General features: G+C 35.5%; 1 protein-coding gene across 2 annotated transcripts; it reads right to left on the reverse strand.

Annotated features, from left to right (window-relative positions):
• Window positions 1–6676: 6676 nt before the first annotated feature.
• On the reverse strand, window positions 6677–12208 carry LOC139886545 (uncharacterized). Of its 2 annotated transcripts, none has more exons than XM_071870385.1 (2): window positions 9537–12208; window positions 6677–6793 (listed from the first exon to the last, which is right to left on the reverse strand). In XM_071870385.1, exon 1 carries the CDS (start codon window positions 12075–12077, stop codon window positions 9561–9563), a length of 2517 nt encoding a protein of 838 aa, XP_071726486.1. In that variant the 5' UTR covers window positions 12078–12208; the 3' UTR covers window positions 6677–6793; window positions 9537–9560. The 2 variants fall into 2 exon arrangements, with proteins under 2 accessions (XP_071726486.1, XP_071726485.1); XM_071870384.1 differs by having other exon boundaries at window positions 6678–6804.
• Window positions 12209–23324: the final 11116 nt, after the last annotated feature.

The following is a 23324-nucleotide window of genomic DNA, read 5'->3' on the forward strand; positions in this document are numbered from 1 at the left end:
AAACACTTTCATTCTTCAATTTTATTCATCTAATTGATCTCTCTCAAGTTCTATCTTCAAGTTCTAAGTGTTCTTCATATATTCTACAAGTTCTAGTTACATAAAATCAAGAATACTTTCAAGTTTGCTAGCTCACTTCCAATCTTGTAAGGTGATCATCCAACCTCAAGAAATCTTTGTTTCTTACAGTAGGTTATAATTCTAATACAAGGTAATAATCATATTCAAACTTTGGTTCAATTTCTATAACTATAACAATCTTATTTCAAGTGATGATCTTACTTGAACTTGTTTTCGTGTCATGATTCTGCTTCAAGAACTTCGAGCCATCCAAGGATCCGTTGAAGCTAAATCCATTTTTCTATTTTCCAGTAGGTTTATCCAAGGAACTTAAGGTAGTAATGATGTTCATAACATCATTCGATTCATACATATAAAGCTATCTTATTCGAAGGTTTAAACTTGTAATCACTAGAACAAAGTTTAGTTAATTCTAAACTTGTTCGCAAACAAAAGTTAATCCTTCTAACTTGACTTTTAAAATCAACTAAACACATGTTCTATATCTATATTATATGCTAACTTAATGATTTAAAACCTGGAAACACGAAAAACACCGTAAAACCGGATTTACGCCGTCGTAGTAACACCGCGGGCTGTTTTGGGTTAGTTAATTAAAAACTATGATAAACTTTGATTTAAAAGTTGTTATTCTGACAAAATGATTTTTATTATGAACATGAAACTATATCCAAAAATTATGGTTAAACTCAAAGTGGAAGTATGTTTTCTAAAATGGTCATCTAGACGTCGTTCTTTCGACTGAAATGACTACCTTTACAAAAACAACTTGTAACTTATTTTTTTGACAATAAACATATAATTTTTCTGTTTAGATTCATAAAATAGAGTTCAATATGAAACCATAGCAATTTGATTCACTCAAAACGGATTTAAAATGAAGAAGTTATGGGTAAAACAAGATTGGATAATTTTTCTCATTTTAGCTACGTGAAAATTGGTAACAAATCTATTCCAACCATAACTTAATCAACTTGTATTGTATATTATGTAATCTTGAGATACCATAGACACGTATACAATGTTTCGACCTATCATGTCGACACATCTATATATATTTCGCAAGAACCATAGACACTCTATATGTGAATGTTGGAGTTAGCTATACAGGGTTGAGGTTGATTCCAAAATATATATAGTTTGAGTTGTGATCAATACTGAGATACGTATACACTGGGTCGTGGATTGATTCAAGATAATATTTATCGATTTATTTCTGTACATCTAACTGTGGACAACTAGTTGTAGGTTACTAACGAGGACAGCTGAATTAATAAACTTAAAACATCAAAATATATTAAAAGTGTTGTAAATATATTTTGAACATACTTTGATATATATGTATATATTGTTATAGGTTCGTGAATCAATCAGTGGCCAAGTCTTACTTCCCGACGAAGTAAAAATCTGTGAAAGTGAGTTATAGTCCCACTTTTAAAATCTAATATTTTTGGGATGAGAATACATGCAGGTTTTATAAATGATTTACAAAATAGACACAAGTACGTGAAACTACATTCTATGGTTGAATTATCGAAATCGAATATGCCCCTTTTTATTAAGTCTGGTAATCTAAGAATTAGGGAACAGACACCCTAATTGACGCGAATCCTAAAGATAGATCTATTGGGCCTAACAAACCTCATCCAAAGTACCGGATGCTTTAGTACTTTGAAATTTATATCATATCCGAAGGGTGTCCCGGAATGATGGGGATATTCTTATATATGCATCTTGTTAATGTTGGTTACCAGGTGTTCACCATATGAATGATTTTTATCTCTATGTATGGGATGTATATTGAAATATGAAATCTTGTGGTCTATTGTTACAATTTGATATATATAGGTTAAACCTATAACTCACCAACATTTTTGTTGACGTTTTAAGCATGTTTATTCTCAGGTGATTATTAAGAGCTTCCGCTGTCGCATACTTAAATAAGGACGAGATTTGGAGTCCATGCTTGTATGATATTGTGTAAAAACTGCATTCAAGAAACTTATTTTATTGTAACATATTTGTATTGTAAACCATTATGTAATGGTCGTGTGTAAACAGGATATTTTAGATTATCATTATTTGATAATCTACGTAAAGCTTTTTAAAACCTTTATCTATGAAATAAAGGTTATGGTTTGTTTTAAAAATGAATGCAGTCTTTGAAAAACGTCTCATATAGAGGTCAAAACCTCGCAACGAAATCAATTAATATGGAACGTTTTTAATCAATAAGAACGGGACATTTCATATCACACCTGATGAGATAAGACGAATGAAATGTGTTCCGTATGCTTCGGCTATAGGATCCATTATGTATGCCATGTTATGTACTAGACCTGATGTCTAGTTAGCTTTGAGTTTGACGAGTCGTTATCAATAGAATCCAGGTGAAGAACATTGGATTGCTGTTAAGAGCATTCTTAAATAATTGCGGAGAACTTAAGATATGTTCTTGGTTTACGGTGGTTTGGAAGAAGAGTCGAGTATTAGATGTTATATAGATGCTAGTTTTCAAACTGATCGAGATGATTCTCGATCCCAGTCAGGGTATGTCTTTGTCATGAATGGCGGGACAGTTGATTGGAGAAGCTCAAAGCAGAGCACAGTTGCACAGTCTACAACGAAAGCAGAATACATTGCTGCCTCAGAAGCTGCTCAAGAAGCTGTCTGGATTAGGAAGTTTATTGCTGAACTAGGAGTAGTTCCCAGCATTGAATCCCCTATGGAAATGTACTGTGATAATTCAAGTGCTATTATACTTGCAAAAGAATCACGTGTACGTAAAGGTAGCAGCCACATTCTTCGAAAGTTTGACTACATTCAAGAAGACGTTGAGAGGAATGATATTAGTATTCTTAAGGTTCATACAGATGATAATGTGGCTGACCCGTGCACGAAGCCCATGACATACAACAAGCATGATGATCATGCTAGTAGTATTGGACTTCGTTATGCTGCCGATCTTTTTAATTTGTAATTTAGTATTTGGATATTTTTGGAACATTAAGCAGTTTTATCTTAATGAATTGATATATAGTTGGTATGATTAGTTTCATTTATATCACTGTGTTCTATATTAGCATGTTTAATCCATGAATAATTGTTGATTATTCAAAATCTTCATAATCGGTTATGTTATGGGAATAACAAGAATTAAGATTAATATAAATTTTTGGTTATATTCATTGATGATGAATAGTTAACTTATTGAGACCAAAATTCATATGTATTCATTGATGATGAATATTGGAATGACCCAACCATGAGATGTCACTACATGGATCGTAGTCAGTAGTGAATCTTTTAGTGATTATGTTTTTATGTCCTTAGACTTGAGATGCACGCCAGTTTTGATGTGTGAAACATTGTACTTTGATATGGTTAAATGCTGTCCTGAATAAGGCTGTTATAAAGGCCATTATTGGGTATAATGTAAAGCTCGTGATAGACACGTGTATGCAATATAGGATTTGTTCCTCTAAAATGTTTGGAGTTAAATACTTTTTGAGCTCCTCGATGAATGAATAAGATAATTGTGTGGCCGCACCCAAATGTAACTAAGATGATACTTAATTAGTTTGGTGATCTAATTCAGTTCTAAGATCGAGAAACAAAATTGTTAAACAAATGAGAATGACCGATGATCCATATCTCAAGTTTAACTAAAGTATCTGAAACAAAAGGACGAATGACATTTAAAACTTACCATAAAAAGTTTTGAGAAACTACCCTCACATGAATTTGGGAACAATGACGTGTTGCTAGACGCTTACCATTGTTTGTATAATTACTTGGTGTTGTGCCATGCACAAGTGGGAGTCTGTAGGATTAATGTGCAAGGTACAACATATAACTATATGGCCAACCTCATTTGAGCCTTCGGGGTCACACACATATACACCGAGACGTCAAATAAAATATATATATGATGTATATATATTACTCAAGTAACAAAATAGTAAATCGAAATTAATTCATTTACTATTCATATGAATAGTAAATGAATCGAAATTAATTAATTTACTATTCACATGAAAGATGATAGAAATTATTAATTATAAGTTACATAATATACCCCTGAAGTATTTGAGAAATAGGACTTTATGATACATATATTTGGTAATTTGAATTCACGGGTTCATTTAAAAAGGTTCACGGGTGATCAGTTTAAAAAAAAATATATCTATATATTGTACCAAATTAATTCATATCTCATTCTTCTTTCGATGAACTAAAAATTTTGATTTCATAATATTACCCAAAGGTTGATTAATATTACTTGGGTTTGGACTAGCATCCATTGACGGTCGTTTGAAGTGTAGTGTGGACTATCCAAAGAGACGGTCATACTTTTGATCGTAAGTTTCTCTCCGTCTCATCAATTTCTCCAAGAAAGGTATATCGTCAACTCCTCTTTTGTTTTATATTAATGACAATTATTATGGTGTAACTGGATCATTGAGAAATATTAATCGTGTGCATGTTTCATTAAATAAGTGAATATTTAATCTTGTAAAATTTCGTTCATAAAATAATAAAATATTATTATTTTAACTATCCGCTGCGTTAATCTGACTAAAAGTACACACGATTTTCCATCAGATACTGGTTGCAGACACTCCATTTCCTGAGCACTCTAGTATTATTTAAAAGTCATCATTTTCTTATTGTTCCTTGGGTAATTTATTATTTTTTTTACTGTTAGTATTTATATTGCAAGATAATAAATAATACGAGTTATATATAAAATATCTTTAGGTCAGGAAAAACTAAATTCAAGTACTAATTGAAAACAGTAATACAAATGTACAAGTTAACAATTTGGACTTGGTATTGTTTGGTTAAAAAAGTAACTGGGTGCATTGTGCATGTAAAATTGGACAATTAAGTTAGGTTTTATTAGATTTTCATATTTTTCTATTTTTTTTCATTTAAATATCGATTCTTGAGTACAAATGTACAAGTTAACGATTTGGAAACTTATCCATGAGTCAGGAAGATTAGATACAAGAAATGAAATTTATGAAGCGCCAACTTAAACATAGACAGTTGTCAAAGATGTAGCAATATGGGCATCTTTTAATAATAAATAGTGTAAAATAGGGAAAATCGAAAGTATACATGTGAAGATCAAAAATGTTGCTTTGAGTGCAGTTGAAGACATGAACAAAAACCCAAATGCAAAATGACAAAAGGTGGTAGGTCCTTACAAGTTGACCAAATGTTAAAGTTTATTATGGCTAATCAGGCGCTAGAGACCGTTGTTAGGAGCGGAACGGTGCTCGATAAATAACATTTAATAATATTCATTAATCTTATGCCCATGACATGTGTCCATGATGAGTTGTTCAAAGCTTTTCTAGAGATTGAATGTGATTGTTACTTGCCACCTTTATTGCTGTTTTTAGTTTGTTATTTTTTTTTGAAAAGCAAAAATATTATTATTATTATATGGAATATTACAATACAAGTCCCTATATGCTTTTATACAATGCTATAAACGAAACGGATCAGCTGAGAAAATATGGAATAATTATCTGAACTTATGATCGGGGGAGACGTAGACTAGATAACACTACGAGGGACGAACTTGCGTAAAAGAACAACAAGCGGGGAAGGAGGGGACAACCGTGCCGATCAAGCGACTACAAAGTTGACACACAACCAACCCATTTAATCTAACCCACATAGGCTATATAGAATAACGAAACCATCCCGATTTGAGTTAAGTTATGTTAACCGACGCCTATGCGGTTTGAAGGAGGTGACACGTAAAATGACGGGTTGAGTAGCCATTGATGCCAATCGATAGGTGTTTTCTTCCGTGAACGATTTGAGATCCAGCTAAAGCTTTGAGATTGGATCTCGGAGATTATCACAGCGGGGTTCCATATTTTTCCGGAAAAAATCTTTAAGTTCCTATGTTTCCAAATAATGTAGCACGCAATCCATTTAGCAGCTTGCCATATTGAAGAACCAATGGAATTATGTGATATGCCTTGATCCGAGATGATGGCATCATTGATGTTAGAGATACTTATGTTGTTTTGATTCCACCAATCGAGAAATTGTATCCATATTGAAGATACTTTTTGACAATTTAACAACGCGTGATCAATGGTTTCAATTTGGTGCTCACATAAGGGACATAAGATGGTGTGAAGGTCAATTCCTTTTTTATCGAGTTCGGTTCTAACCGGGATTTTTTGTTGAACGGCCCTCCATGAGAAAATGAATATCTTTTGTGGAACGAATTTGTTTTGAGGTAGTGAAAGGTTTCTAGAGTTTGTGCCGTATTTAAGCTTATTGATCAGATTTGACAGTGCTGCTGAAGTGTAGATGCCGGATGTGTCAAGGGAACATTTCCATGAGTCGGGGCGTTCTGAAATAATAACAGATGTTATTAGGTTGTTGAGCTCCGTGAGATAATCCTTTGCACGACCACTAGGAGGGCGGGACCAATCCCAATTACCGATCGAGGTAGAGTTAACGTTCATTATTCTATCAGCAACAGTTGCTTCTTTGCGGGATTCCAACATGAATAGTCTATGAAATGTATCTTTTAAGCACTCAGATCCGATCCATATATCATGCCAGAAGCTTATTGATGTGCCATTTCCTATGCGCTTTGAAATCGAGGATGTGAAGGTTGTGCCTATATTGTCAGCAACTTTTCCAGCTTTAATAATCTCTTTCCAAATGGTGCGACCTGAAATGTTCCTGCATAAAAAGTTAGTATCCAACCCTCCCCCCGGCCCATAAATGCTTTTGATTATTTTTACCCATAATGCATTATCTTCGTTTTTAAAACGCCACCACCATTTACAAAGTAATGATATGTTTTTAGCAAAGAGGGACCCCACGTTTAAACCCCCACAATCGTATGGCAAAATTATTTGGTCCCATTTGATCCAATTAATTTTATTATCGTTTGAAGATCCTCCCCAGAAGAATTTCCGTCTTTTAGATTCAAGTACCTTAAGGATAGCGGATGGTGCATGAAATAAGGAGAAGTAGTATAATGGGATACTACTAAGAATTGATTTGATGGTCGTAAGTCGACCTCCGAAAGAAATAGATTTAGCAGCCCAATCTGAAAGCCTTTTGTCGAATTTCTCAACGATCGGCTGCCACGAGGAGGCGTGAGATGTGGGTACACCAATAGGAAGTCCAAGATAGGAGAACGGGGTATGACCCGCAGAGCAGTTCATGTAGCAAGCCATTTGTTCGGTTTCGGTCGTAGATGTACCTATACCGTAAAGTTTGCTTTTACGGAAGTTAACTTTGAGGCCTGAAATATTTTCAAAACATTTTAGTAGTTTGGAGATATATTTGGCGTTTCTTTTATTCCATTCGCCGAAGAAGATTGTATCATCAGCATATTGGAGGTGTGTAATATTGAGATTGTCATGTCCGATCTTTAATCCTTGCAAATGACCATTGGCTAATGCTCTTTTGACAAGTATGTTAAGACCTTCAGCAACAATGATGAACAGGAATGGCGAAATGGGGTCACCTTGTCGAATTCCCCTTTCAGGGGAAAATTCTTTGGTGGGAGAGCCATTGATTAGTACAGAAATAGATGATGACCAAAGGCATGCCCGAATGAAACCAATCCATTTTGGACCAAAACCCATGAAGTGCATGGTTTTAAATAGAAAGTCCCACTCAATGCAGTCAAATGCCTTTTCGAAGTCAACTTTAAAGATTAAACCTTTTTGTTTTTTACGTTTTAATTCATCAATTATTTCGTTTGCAATTAGGACACTATCTAGGATATTTCGACCTTTGAGGAAAGCTGTTTGTTCACTACCAATGATTTTATGAATGACCATGGCAAGGCGATTGGAGAGTATTTTGGTGAGAATTTTATAGTAGCTACCTATTAGACAGATTGGGCGATATTCATTTAATCCGATTGGGTTGGGTTTTTTCGGGACTAATGTGAAGAAAGATGCATTACATCCTTTGGAGATTTCTGAGTTTTCCCAGAACCAATCTAGAGATTTAATGAGGTCGGTTTTAATCAGTTCCCAATGTTTTTTTAAAGAATCTCATGTTGAAACCGTCCGGCCCAGGAGCTTTAGAGCTATCGCAATTACATATGGCTTCCCATATTTCTTTTTCGTTAAATTTAGCTTCTAGGAGTTGATTGTCCAAGGAAGAAATGTATTCAAGATGTGAAACATGATCGAAAGGGCATTCGTCACGTAAGTGTTTGGATCGGAAGATGTTGTTAAAATAGGAATATGCTTCTTGTTTTATTAGATTAGGATCTTCAGTCCATGTACCATTAATTGAAAGCCCGTGGATGTTGTTTTTACTTGTTCTTCTTTTGATATAGTTATGAAAGTATTTTGAATTTTCATCACCCTCAAGCGCCCATTTGATTCTAGATTTTTGTTTAAGCATGTTTGTTTTCTTTTTTTCTTTGACGATGTGATGCATTTTTTCATCGATCCATTTTTGTTTTTCAGTTTCGGATAAAGGTCTAGTTTCGGCGGTTTGTTCCCAATTATTACATTCAGTAAGATGATCACGTATTTGGGAGTCTAAGTTATCAAGTTGATTACTATGTTTTTTAAGTTCTAATTTAACGTTTTTTAGTTTGTTACGGAAAATGCAGTCAGGCCTATTCCCACTAATTGGGATCAACCAAGCCTTTTCTATGATGGTGTCGGCATCTTTTAAATCTAGCCATGTGTCAAAGACACGTATTGGCTTAGGGCCAGAATCGAGGAGGTTATTTCTTAGGATAATGGGACAGTGGTCAGAAAGGTCCCGATCAAGAGTTTTGGAGGATGTGTTGGGCCAGATAGTGAAGATGCCATCGGAAATGAGGAATCGGTCAAGTTTACTAAACTTCATTGTTTTTTCACAAATCCTTGTGAACCTTTTACCGCCTAAAGGAAGATCAATTAATCCAGAGTTATTTATAAAGTTATTAAAATTATCTGCCCAATTTTGATTATACTCTGTGTTCATGCGTTCTGTTTTGTTTCTTACTTCGTTGAAGTCACCAAAAACAATGTGTGGGATATTAAGGGAGTTAGTAAGGGATGAGAGTTCGCTCCAAAGTCTAAGTTTTTTTGAATGGGAATGGGGGCCATAAACATTAATGAAGGCAATTTCAGAGTCATGACCCGCCCACGTGCCACAAATTGCAAGAAAGAATTCACCCTCAATAGCATAGTTGAACGAAAAGATATTAGTATCCCAAATAGTTAGGATACCTCCGGAAGCACCATCCGAATCCTTTTGGACGAATTTAAAATCAGAATTACCCCAGAAAGATTCAATGGTGTTGTCACGTGTTTGGCCGCATTTGGTTTCCTGGAGGCCTAGAATTGATGGTTTTTCTTTATAGCAAATACGTTTAAGCCAGCTTATTTTACCCGTTTGTCCAATACCCCGAATATTAAGAGAAATCGTACACATGAGAAAAAACTTACAGAATCGATGTGACGGAGGTGGATTCATGGGTTGTTGCGACGAATCCCGATGCTTTTCCCGAATTCGAACGTATCCAAGCTTTTGCTAGAGGTAGAACCTGTCTTTTTAGTCTTTTTGTTATGTACCATGTCCATATGAGATCCCTTCGAGAAGTAGGATGTGCTACCACCACCGTTAGACGAGGACTTACAACGTTTAGCCAGTTGAGAGATTCTAAGCTTTTGGCCACTTCTAGCTAGATGTTTGATGTAAAGCATATTGGATCTAGGTCTTTTAAAATCTGGGTTTTGAGAGGTGTTTTTTGACTTAATGATAGGTTTGGCGATGGTGCTAGAAATTTTTCTCTTTTTAGAAATTTCTTTACCCGTATAAAGTAAAGGTTCGAGGTTGAAAGGATCGGAATTTGTTTGTTGTGTAGCGTTAGGGGCAGGCATAAAATTTAATGGAGAGTTGGATTGAGGGTTTAAAGGGGTAGTACAGGGGGTGTCGTTTGTGGTATGGTGAGGGAGGGTTTCGGGAACAGAATCTGCATGTTCTTGTGTCACTATTGGTGAGCATAAATCATTTGTTAGAATGTGTTGAGGTGAGCTGTCCATATTAGATTTACCCGAGATGTGGCTAGGTGTAACAGGGGTATCATTTACATGATTCGATGGGCCGTTAATAACAGTGTTGGGCTGCGGGATTGCAAGGGTATCCTCTCTTGGTGGGCTTGGGGGGGTATTGGTGGTAATGGGCTGCGTGATTACAGTGGACTCCAAAGGGATGGTTTTTGGTTTTGGTTGATATGAGGTGGTATTATATGGCCTTGCTGTATTAAAATCAGGAATAGGAGGTGGTTCAATTGGATCAGTTTCATTCGATGGGCTAGTTTCTTTTGTAGAGCTAGTATTATTTAAAACAGTTTCGGGATTGGAAGGATTATGGGTGTGAGGGTTTGTGGTGTCAAAGTGGTTGATGGGTTTCGATATGCTAGGAGATTGGAGAGATTGGTTATCGGCATTATTATTAAAGGGACGAGTATCCATTCGTTTAGAGGAATTAGAGGAGGTTTGGTGAGGAGGCGTGGGATCGTGGTTGTTGTTACGGGTGGTCTTTTCAGCGTTTCCTTCAACTCGATTTTCACAATCCAAGTGGGACTCTTCGTCAGAAATGTGATCGTCCGAAAGAATTTCATCATCCCAATTCGACGAATTATCGATATCACCATAAGTGTTAAACATAGAAAAGTTTTGAACTTCAATGATGTAAGCCTTAGATTGATTGACGTCACCGGGGTTGATAATAACTTGGCCGTTTATCGGTGAGAAATTGTTTGTTTTGATAATTACCGAGCCATGCGATAAATCTTGGTTGTTCTCATTGGTTATAGAGCAATTAAACGTTTCAATTACCTCGCCCCAATTTTTTGCTATGTCAATGAATGTGGATTCTAACCAACAAGTAATAGGTACCCCGAATATGTTAACATAAACAAGTCTACCAGAGGTTTTGTAAATTTCGGGATCCCATGGGTTTATATCTTCAAGCCATTTCCATAATGGGTGTTCCGAATTGTTAATCAAGTCTAGGGCCGGGTTGGGTTCCTCAAATATAAGCATTAGATCATGCCCGCCCAGGTATTTGATAGTAAACCCACCAAGGTTTTCACTTTCACATATTTCATTAAAATATTCAAGGAATTCAAGATCTTTAACTTTGGCAATAACCGCTTGACCAAGTATTTGGATAAGATCATCATTAGAATTTACCTTAATCGAGGGGATGCCGTAGTTTGTAGCCTGCTTGTTTAGGACCACTTCTTTGAAATTCCTTTCGTCTACAGGTGAGTTAAATGCAACCTTAACATTGTTCCTAGAACCCGATTTTGCATTGTTAGGCTGTGGAGCTTGTTTCTTTCCTTCGGGATCACGGGCCTTGTATACTTTGAGTAAATTGTCACCCGCAACAATGAGACTTAGTCTCCTCGCAAGAGAATCTTTGTGGTAATCTGGAACGTCTAAGAATCTAACAAAACCAAACTTCCTTCCGTTTTTTAAGGTCTTCCTGGGGATGTAAACCTCGTGGATATTGCCATATTTTTTGAAAACATCCCATAAGTCCGTTGAACACCAGTGTTCGGGAAAGTTGTGGAAGAGGTATGAAGTAATTCTAGACTTGTCGATCGGTTTTGGCAATTGATTTGTTTTAGAATTATTCGCATCTGGAAAAGGCTTGCCATAACGATTGATAAGGTTGGTGGCTGATTCCCGTATTTTGAAGTTGTTGTATAATTGATTGTAGGATGAGTTTAACCTTGTCGAGTGATGATTGAGACCAGATCTGGATCGGACAAGTTGGGTTGGATTCTGCTGGTTATTGTAATTAGGGTTAGGGTTTTTTGAAGGTGAGTTTTGCTTATTATGATCAATTTTAACCCAAATACCCTGATTGATAGGCTGATATCGGATATGCTTGTTATCAGCAAAGAAAGATTGTTTCGACTGGGATTGGTTGTTCGATGCTTTTGGTGTAAAAGGGGATGTCGGTATGTTTGACATGATAAAAGAGTATTTCAAATAGAATAGCACGTAGAAGAAGAAAACAAAAACAGAAATTAGAATCAAAAAATCGAAAGCAGAATGTTTAGATTAGGGTTTCTAACCAAGAAGAAGATGAACAGACATGAAGGAGAGAGCTACAGTACCCCCCTGAAAGGGAAATGAAGTTGTGATACGAAGTACGGAGTAATTAGAAACGAATTTTGAGGAAAACGAGAAATCGATTTCCCGGTGAAGATCGCCGTCGCCGGTAGTGTTTCATTTTGTTGACAATTTTCCCTCATTTGAATCATCTACAGTTTGAAAGGCATTGATTTTTTTTTTTTAGTTTGTTCATTAGAATTAGATGAGATGAATCGAGCAAATAAACAGGATACATTGTTAGGAATCTCATGATTGGGTTTAGCATTTATGTTTGTTTCTTATGAATAATTTCATTATTACTAAATTATACTCCGTAGATAAAAAAAACTCCTTACAATCAAATATTAAGATCTATGTCCTTCTTGCAAGAAATTGCACAAAATTCTTTGATACAGTATCTTCAAGTATACTTTACCCAAAATATGGAATGTATGGTAGTGTTCTAAATAATTTGGCATATGAACGTAATTGAAATAGGTGGTAGTAGGCAGGAATTAGGAGTAAATAAGACTATAAGAGGCAGAGTAAAAGTATATCCAGTTCTAGCAATTTTTACTTTTCATTTTTTTTTTCTAACCTCAAACACACGTTCCATTAGCAAAAATGAATAATATAAATGGGATCAAAACAATGATCAATAATTGTTCATTTGTTCATTAAACTTACCCCTAACAAAAATTACGCAAGATAATAATAATCTAATCACAAGCCGAATACTGTTAAACATAAAAATTACTAGTTATCTTGCCTTATAAAACATTTCGCACCGGTGCCTTCTATTTATAACAAGCTGTGGCCATTAAGACATTCTGAACTATCTGAACGCATAATCTTCTGACCTTAGCTTTTGGCAATGTTAGAATTGTTGAAGTTTTAGATTAATTAAATTTGATTGATAGTTTATATTTATTAGTTTTAATTGATTAGTTGAATTGTTATTAAAATAGATGGGATTTTTGTTGAAGTATTGAAGGTGAAGGCTTAGTTTAAGAAATGAATGTTTTTTATTTGTTGAGATTTTGATACATCACATTGGAATATAGTTTGGCTATTTATATATAATGTCGTCTAACAAAGGTGACTAGGATCATCTAGAAGCATATGATATTTTACTATCTATATATCTACGAGTCACTTCTAGCAAATTACACACTAAATATCTATTAGTTCTACATTTTTCTAGAAATACATTATTATTTTAGCACTCCTCCTTAATGTATTTCGGTGTTACTCTGGGCATGTTGTGTAAGAACTCGAACTTTGGTCTTGATAGTGCTTTTGTAAAAATGTCTGCGATCTGCTCTTCAGTTTTGCAATATTTTAGTTCAATGTCTTTCTTGGCGGAGACTTCTCGTTGAAAGTGACATTTAATGGAAATATGTTTTGTTCTACCATGGAACACCGAATTCTTTACCATTGCAATTGTAGACTTGTTGTCACAGAATATTTGTGTAGCTTTATCTTGTTTCTCGCCCATGTCTTCAAGTATTCTTCTTAGCCATATAGTTTGATTAGATGAGTTAGCGGCTGCGATTCGGCTTCGGCTGACGATTATGCCACCATTTCTTGTTTCTTTGATGCCAATGAGAATACACCAGATCCAAGTATGAATGAGTATCTTGAAGTACTTTTCATGTCATCCATTGATCCGACCCAATCACTATCTGTGTATCCATGGAGCTTCGAATCTGTAGTGGGCTTGTACCATATTCCATAGTCCATGGTACCTTGCAAGTATCTTAATATTCTTCTAGAAGCTCCATAATGTATTTGAGTAGGATTTTCCACGTACCTGGATAGCATACTAGTTGCGTACATAATATCTTGTCTTGTTGCTTTTAGATAAACTAGGCTTCCGATGAGACTTCTGAATCTTGAAGCGTCTGCTTTCTCAGATCCATCTTCTTTTCTCATCTTCTCATTGGCAACTAGTGGCATGGCTACGATTTTAAAACCGTATAATTTATATTTTTCAGGAGATTTTCCGTATATTTCTTTTGACATATGAAGACGCCTTCATTTTCTTGACTGATTTCGATGCCAAGAAACTAGTGCATCAATCCAGGGTCGCTCATCTCGAACATTTTCATCATGTCTTCTTTAATTTCTTGTATAATTCTCTCATTGTTTCCCGTATATATAAGATCATCGACATACAAGGAAATTGTGGAGTGTCAGAGTTACCTTGGGTTTTGATGTAGAGTGTGGGCTCACTTTGACTCCTCCTGAATCCAGAATGTAAGTAACTAGGGGGGGGGGGGTGAATAGTTACTTGATACGTTTTTAACACTTTTTTGATCGATCACCAAATTTGATTAACTATGATCAACCAATTCAACTCAAACTTGATGTGTGTGGTGTATATGTTCAAAATGATAATCAAAGTAATGTAAAGAACATAAACACAAGGATTTATAGTGGTTCGGGTGGATGTTAACTAATCCACCTTAATCCACTCCCCGATTACACTAATCGAAAATACTTCTTGCTTCACTATCACTTTTCTCCAAACCCGGTGGAGATCCGATTTACAAGTCTTCAACTTCTTTGGTAGTCAACAAACCTAATCTTTCTATCCATTTGAAAGACCAACTCCAACCTAGCTCAACTTGTCTTCACCTTGGACAAGTATTAATCTTCAAATAAGATTAATCAACTTCCTAAGTCCCTTTAAGGAAGTAGATCACTAAGCTAGCCTATGCTTCTACTAATAAAAGTTACAAGACTTATACAATTTGTAATGATGATCCTAAAACAATAATAGGATATACATTACACTAAGTAAACTCACAAGGTGAACAATTTTGATTTGTAAGTTTACAACAACCAAATTCTATATCTATAAGATCATATAATCTTCTCTTGCTTGATCACATTTGAGTAGTAATTAGAGACCTTGTGATCTCTGAAAATAAGCTTTTTAAATATGCAAGAGGGCCAGCTTCAAATGCTATTCAATGCTTGCCTTTTATAGTGAGATTCAAAATATAGCCGTTGTCACACGGTTGCTGACACGGTCGACCGTGGTTTGACCGTGCGTGCTCCAGTCCAAAATTGTGTATCCGTTATATAGCCGTTTGACTCAGATTTGAACATTACATTTTGGAATCTTTACTCCATCTAGCACCTGCAAAAGAAACCCAATATCCTATACAAGTACTATATGCATTAAGTGTGTGAGATTTAGTCTTATTGAGTTAAAATGACATAACACTCCAAATGTGGTGAACCCAACATTCTTGGAGAAGTGTCTTGATTGACATTTTGGGTAATCTCAGTTTTGGTCAAGACTTAGTTAGGCTCATTAATGCATTTGGTTCAATCCTAAAGACTAGTCATCATGTCATTAACTTCCTAGTTTCAATTAATCACAAGTCATATTCATTTTAAGATTTAGTGGAGATTAATTGAATGATGTCTTTCTAAAATAAACATTAAGCATGTAAAGACAACAATGTTAAGTCATACTTTGACAAGTAATCACAATGTGTTACTTAGACAAGATCAAATAGATTATTGACCATTATTCCTTTGTGAACCATTTTACACTTAATTCATTGGAGTAGACTAGTTACTTGAATCCTAGTATTCTAACTAGTGAGCACATAGCAAGCATATTAATCAAGTTGGCAAATTGATGAGTATTAAGCATATTAGCAAGTAGCAAGTAATACTCACACATGGCAAGAGATAGTTATTCTAAAATCAATCATATAGATATTTGCACAACATTATAGTTTAAGCTTTTAGCAAGCTTACTTGCAATATAACATATTGCATGATTAATATGTGAGCACACATTAATGTCCAACACATACACAAGGGAAGAGCAATCTCTAGTTGGGACCTAGTGACCATCCTAAATGTATCTAAGTGTATTTTAGGATTACAAGTCTTTACTAGTTACACTTGAAAACATTATTCTTCATTTAGCCCTAATTAGTCACTAAGTCATCTTTAATTGTAATTAATGTTCTAGTGACATTAGCTTAAGTGTGTTGGTACTTGGTGATCATACTAAGGATATCTAGATAAGTTTTAAGATCACAAGTTATTGATTAACATTTATGTGTTATGCCTAATCATGGTTAATTTTTCATCAAGATGTAATTAAGTATAATTAACCAAGATTAGTGTTTTTATGACCAAAACTCAATTGAATATGGAGAGGGCATCTATTCTAAGCATGTTGAGAAAGGTTTCATGAATTATAGATGTCGGGAACTAGTCAAACTAAATTTGTTCAAAAATAGTACCGAGAAAACTGCGGTCGCACTGCGGTTGACCGTGGTGGCGATTGTGCAACTTGTTTTCACAAAAATGCGTTGCAATTCAGTCTGGGCTGTTACGGCTGGGTATGCGGTCGACCGTACTTTGACCGTGCACTTTGCTGACCTTTATTTTCATTCTTTAAGTTTTGTTTGACTTGGTCATTTGCAAGATCAAGTATGGATTAGTGACATTGCGCGTTTTATGTTAAGATGTCGATCATCACTTATGTATATGTATGTGTCATCATCAAAACATATTCTTTGGTTAATCATCATACTTAACTTTGTCGGTTAGTCCATTAACCAACATTCAACCAACACAGAACTTGTGAAGTAGCTATCAATGTGGCTATACCAAGCACGTGGCGCTTATTTAAGTCCATATAAGGCTTTCTTGAGCTTTAGGACTTGATCTTCTTTTCCTTTTTTAATAAACCCTCATGGTTGCTCTACGTATAATTCTTCTTCTAGAAACCTGTTTAGAAATGTTGATTTCACATCTAGTTGGTGAATCTTCCACCTTCTTTGAGCTGCTTGTGCCACAAGTGTTCTTATAGTATCCATTCGAGCTACATGTGCGAAAGTTTCGTTATAGTCAACTCCAGGTTGTTGTGAATAGCCTTTAGTTACTAGTCTTGCTTTATGTTTTTGTATAGAACCATCAGGGTTGAGCTTTGTTTTGTAAGCCCACTTAACTCCAATAATTTCATTATCTTTGGGATGATCAACTAACTAACTCCCACATGTTTTTTTTCTCAATCATTTTGATTTCTTCGTTCATAGTAGTCACCCATTTTGCATCTTTGGCTGCAACTTCATAGCTTCCAGGTTCTATAGTCGTGAAGTTGCAAGTCTCATATACCTCTGCCAACGCTTTAACGCTTCCAGGTGTTGACTTTGGACTTGATTCGTCTTGCGCTAATGGAAATGTTGCTGACGGAGAAGTTGGCATAGTAAGGCTCGTTTCTCCGGTGCTTTCATATTGTTCAGAATGCTCCATCTATAGTGGTTGTTGAGATGGAGTTTCTATAGATATTCGCGGCATATATGTTTGTTTTTCATCTTTGTCTTTCTCCCAGTTCCAAGAAGCGTCTTCCTCAAACTCCACGTCTCGGCTGATCACGATCTTATTTATCTTTAGGTTATAGATTCGGTAGCCTTTTGACCGTGTACTATAGACCAAGAATATTCCTTTTTCTAATTTATCTTGGAGCTTGTAACGTTTCTCCTTTAGAATATGGATGTAGCAGATAGACCCAAATACTCGTAAATGTTTTGCCGACGGTTTCTTTCCACTCCATGCTGTAACACCCCAGCTTAACATGACCACAATATTGTCCGCTTTGCCCGCAGGCGCACGGATTTTTTCTTGGCAGCCACACACGAGAAGCACTTTCCCAGGAGGTCACCCATCCTGGTAGTGCTCTCGCCCGAGCACGCTTAACCAAAACGTACTCGCACTTCTACTCAGTCTGTGATCCCAAAATGCATTGTGTCATTTAAGCGTGAGTATTACCTTATAATTCCATGATCACTCATGTTCGTGGGCGATGTGAGATTTGCCTAGGGTGTTACATTCACCCCCTCTTAGGGACTCATCGTCCTCGATGAGGTTTGCGCCACCACCCCCAACGGCACATGAGTGGCTCTGATACCATTCTGTAACACCCCAGCTTAACATGACCACAATATTGTCCACTTTGCCCGCAGGCGCATGGCTTTTTTCTTGGCGACCACACACGAGAAGCACTTTCCTAGGAGGTCACCCATCCTGGTAGTGCTCTCGCTCGAGCATGCTTAACCACAACGTACTCGCACTTCTACTCAGGCTGTGATCCCAAAATGCATTGTGTCATTTAAGCGTGAGTATTACCTTATAATCCCATGATCACTCATGTCCGTGGGTGATGCGAGATTTGCCTAGGGTGTTACACATGCCTATATCGGAGTCTTATTTTCTACGACTTTAGTTGGACATCGATTTAATATATATATATATATATATATATATATATATATATATATATATATATATATATATATATATATATATATATATGTATATGTATATGTATATATATGTATGTGTATATATGTATGTATATATATATATATGTATATATGTATATATGTATATATATATATATACTGTCGTGTATACAGCTTCAGCCCAAAAATTATTTGGAAGGCCTTTTTCATGTATCATTGTTTTGGCCATTTCCATTAGAGTTCCGTTTTTACGTTCAGATACACAGTTTTGCTCAGGGGCGTAACCAACAGTGAGTTGGCATTTAACTCCTTCATCTTCACATAATTTATTAAAATGTGTAGAGGTGTATTCTTTTTCTCTAGCACTCCTTAGTGTTTTAATATAATGGCCACTACTCTTTTCTACGAAGTTCTTTAACTTCTTGAATATCGTAAATACTTCCGATTTTTCACGCAAGAAATAAACCCACGCCATTCTAGAATAGTCATCGATGAAGAGAATAAAGTACCTGTTTTGGTTAAGAGATGAGGTCCTCATTGGTTCACATACCTTAGTGTGCACCAGCTCTAGTATACCTTTCGCTCTCCCGACTTTGTCACGAGGGAAAGGTTTTCGATGTTGTTTGCCCATTATATAGCTTTTACATGTGTCAGTGATCTCTTCTATGTTCGGAAAGTCTCTCATCATACTCTTCTGTTCGAGGATTTTTAGTGCGTAAATGTTAAAGTGGTCAAATCTTCGATGCCATAGCCATGATTCTTCAACTTGAACTTTCATGGTCGTGTCTCTGATATTATATACTGCCAACGAAGTGGAAAATTTTGATTCTACATTGGTTCCTCGGCTATTAAGTTATAGTTGTTTTTCTTGTCACGCATAACACATGATTTATCTTCGAAGAGTAAAGAGTATCCATGCTCCATCATTTGTTCAACGCTTAGCAAGTTACTTGCTAGGCTTGGTACTAGAAGAACGTCATTAACAGATCTAGTGACATTATTAGTTTGAACTATTATAGTACCTTTGCCTTTAGTGTCAACAAGCGCTCCATTCCCTAGTTTGACGCGGGACTTTACAGATGTGTTGATACTATGGAATAACTTCTCATCTCCCGTCATGTGCTTGCTGAACCTACTGTCGATGAACCAAGTGTCATCTCTTAGTTCATTTTCTAAATGACAAGCATAGAATAGTTGATTGTTGTTCTCGTTTACATCTCCATTTTCTTCAGTGTAGTTTGCCCGATGATTTTATTTTAAACGACAATCTTTTTTGAGATGCCCAAAGCTTTTTCAATTATTGCACTGTGGCTTCCCTTTGTGGAAACAATCTTTCTCCAAGTGATTTGCCTTTTTGCAAATACCACAAGGAGGATAGACTTTTCTTCTTTGAACGAACCCGGTTCTAGGTTTTTATCTTCCTCTCGAATTTTCTTCAAATTTTCTTTTCCCCCGTTGTTATCTTTTTGAGACCGTAATTTGAGTTTAGACTGAAACACACTTTCAAGTGAATTTTCACTACGCCGACACAGTCTAGCCTCGTATGCTTCTAAAGAGCTAACTAATTATGTTACTAACAGAGTATCAATGTCTTTTGACTCTTGAATAGCAGTAATGACATGATTGTATTTTTTTGTCATACTATTAAAGTATTTTTTCTACTATCCTCTTATCAGTTATGTTATCTATATAGGCTCTGATACCACTTGTTAGAATTGTTGAAGTTTAGATTAATTAAATTTGATTGATAGTTTATAGTTTATTAATTTTAATTGATTAATTGAATTGTTATTAAAATAGAGGGGATGTTTGTTGAAATATTGAAGGTGAAGACTTAGTTTAAGAAATGAATGCTTTTTATTTGTTGAGATTTTGATACATCACATTGGAACATAGCTTGGATATTTATAGCCAAAGAATGTCGGCTAACAAAGGGGACTAGGATCATCTAGAAGCATATGATATTTTACTAACTACATATCTACTAGTCACTTCTAGCAAATTACACACTAAATATCTATTAGTTCTACATTTGTCTAGAAATACATTATTATTTTAACAGGAAATTTGTCCAACTCTTTAGATGCATGCAATAGAGCAACACCACCACTGACATCAAACAAAGTTATTTAATGGGTTTCTTATTCTATGATTTTTGTGTGACTAGTTGAAGATAGAACGGTTTAACAACTAAAATTAACCTGGTATGATTCCTTCCTCAATGTATATGCAACTATCAAACGAACGACTAGAAAGGGTTTAACTTGTTACCTAAACTTGTAACAAACGTGTAACAAGTTCCACCACTAGCTTCCCATGGAGTTCTTGCCCATTTGATCACCCCTTGACACGCTTGCCTCACTTACAACATTCAAACATATAATGATAACCAAATAGCTTTGTAAGTAATGAGCTCTATCAACATAAATGATACATATTCAGTGTAACTACATAAGTATCCTTAAGTCTCTACCATCTTAAGTGACAGAAAATCAACCTCTATCTATTAAGGTAATGCACATTAAAGGTTAGACAAGTTACGAGATAGAGACGAGTAGGTCGGGACATTGAAACGACTAGTCGGTTGAGTAGGGACTAGTCGGACGTTGATCTTTATCGGACGTTGACCTTTAGTAATATATATGTTTAACTATTAAATATATATATATTTTAAACTTAAATATTTCAAATGTATGTTGTGGTCACAAAATATGAATGTAAAAAAAATACCTAAAGTTATTATTTGACACAGATGAGCTAAAGTTTGCACATATTACACGGTTGGTCCCTAACACTAACAGACGTTAGTCAATTCCGTTAATTACCCCATGCGTGCCTAACATGATGGATATTTTTATCCTTCTATCATTTCTCTTCTTGATCCAACGGTCATCTTCGTCATTTTCGTTCATCCAACCAAACTCACAAACCATTTATTTTTCATATGTCTTAATTTGATATCTTTCACATAGAACAACACCTGCTATTTTTCTTTGTGATAAAATTACATCCTATGAGTAGTATCGAATGAATTAAAAGTCAAGTGCAGCTCACATGCTCTTCTTCCTCAAATCAATAACAGAGTTTCCTGCCAAAAGATCGCGTTTCAATTTCTGTTAAATACTAGTCGAATCAGTTGTAATAGTTAGTTTTCCAATTGTAAATCTGTTGCAATAGAATTTCTCCCTTACCCATTGTTCATTTCAATCGAATCAATTTCAATTCAATTTCAAGTCAATTTCAAAGTTGATTTAAATTAGGGGCTTTCAGGTTAAATTGTCACAAAGTTCAATTTCGATTCTATAATCCAGGTTGAACAATTTATCCCATTGAAAATTGGTATCAAAGCACTTTACTGGGAAATTTGTGATTGAGATTAGTCAAAATCATTATGGTAACAAAAGGAGCAACAAACGGTGATGAAGTAATGCCAGAATACATGAATGTAGCTTTAGGTTATCTAACTAAGGCTATTAATGACATTAATGGCCGAATTGATCACATGCTTATCCAACACCAGTGGTTCACGGATGAAATTCAGAAGTTAAGAAATGGAGGTGAAGGAACAAGTAACATGAATGGATCTCAATATACACGATTTACAAAAATTAAATTCCCTAAGTTTGATGGTGAAGATGTAAGGAAATGGATCTATAAAAGTAATCAATTTTTCTCAGTGGATCAAATGGAAGATGAGGAGAAGATTAGAATTATATCGATTCATTTGCACAAAAAGGCATTGGTTTGGCTTCAATAGTTCACTAAAATCAATGGCATAGATGTAGAGTGAAGAGTTTATGAAGAAGCAATCTTGAAGAGATTTGGTACAAATATTGAGGATCCATTGTCAGGGTTAAAGAATTTTAGGTAAACTAGTTCAGTTTAAAGTTATTATGAGGAGTTTGGGGCACTCTTGAATAAAGTAGAGCTAAGTGAAAAACAGGAAATTAGCTTATTTTTAGCAGGTCTGCAGAGGGAGATTGAGCTCACTATGAGAATGTTCAGACCTAGAACGTTGGAAGAAGCTTATAGCCTGACTAAACTACAAGAAGACACTATTGCAGCCACCAAAAGAAGGTATACCCCACTATTACTAAATCCCAAAACTACTACTATCAACTATGCTTCAAGAAGCAATTACAATGGTCCAAATCCAGCTAAATCAGCTTCTTTACCTGCAACTAACACTACTTTTGCACTCACAGCTACAACACATAATCACTTGATCACTGGAAGTGATTCTAATGTACCAAGAAGTAGATTAACTAAAAAGGAATATGAGGAGAAAAGATTGAAGAATCAGTGTTTTTATGGTGATGAAATGTATTCTTCAGGCCATAAACGTAGTGGACAGTTATATAGCATTAAGGTTATAGGAGAAGATGTATCTAGTGAAGGTTATAGTGAGCCAATAGAGTATGTGGAGCAGGAAATTGAGCAAGAACATACACTTGAGACACCTTATATATCTATAAATGCAATCACAGGCACAATTGGGTACCAAACAACAGGAATCAATGGCATAATTAACAAGCAAAATGTGCACATATCGTTGGATTTGTGGAGTACTCATTTCATGGATCTAGAAATAGCTGAAAGATTAGGGTACAAAATCAAAGAGAAGAATCCAATGAATGTGGCCATTCCAGGGGGTAGCAGAATGTTTATGTCATGCACTTATAAATAAAAATCATTCAGACACTCCTTTAGGACTCTTCAGTCAACCTCGTTACACGACAAATGAAACCGCCTTTCTAGGCGATATGATGTTAATAAATAAGCAAACACACAAAGTAAAAGTAGTCCCTCTAACTTAAATTTACTACTTTACCCCCTTCAACAT

This window comes from Rutidosis leptorrhynchoides, chromosome 1 (assembly GCF_046630445.1).
Source record: "Rutidosis leptorrhynchoides isolate AG116_Rl617_1_P2 chromosome 1, CSIRO_AGI_Rlap_v1, whole genome shotgun sequence".
Taxonomy (NCBI): domain Eukaryota; kingdom Viridiplantae; phylum Streptophyta; class Magnoliopsida; order Asterales; family Asteraceae; genus Rutidosis; species Rutidosis leptorrhynchoides.

What these genes read in the sequence shown, in the direction of transcription:
- LOC139886545 (XM_071870385.1), bottom strand. Translation starts at nt 12,077, where the DNA reads ATGTCAAACATACCGACATCCCCTTTTACACCAAAAGCATCGAACAAC.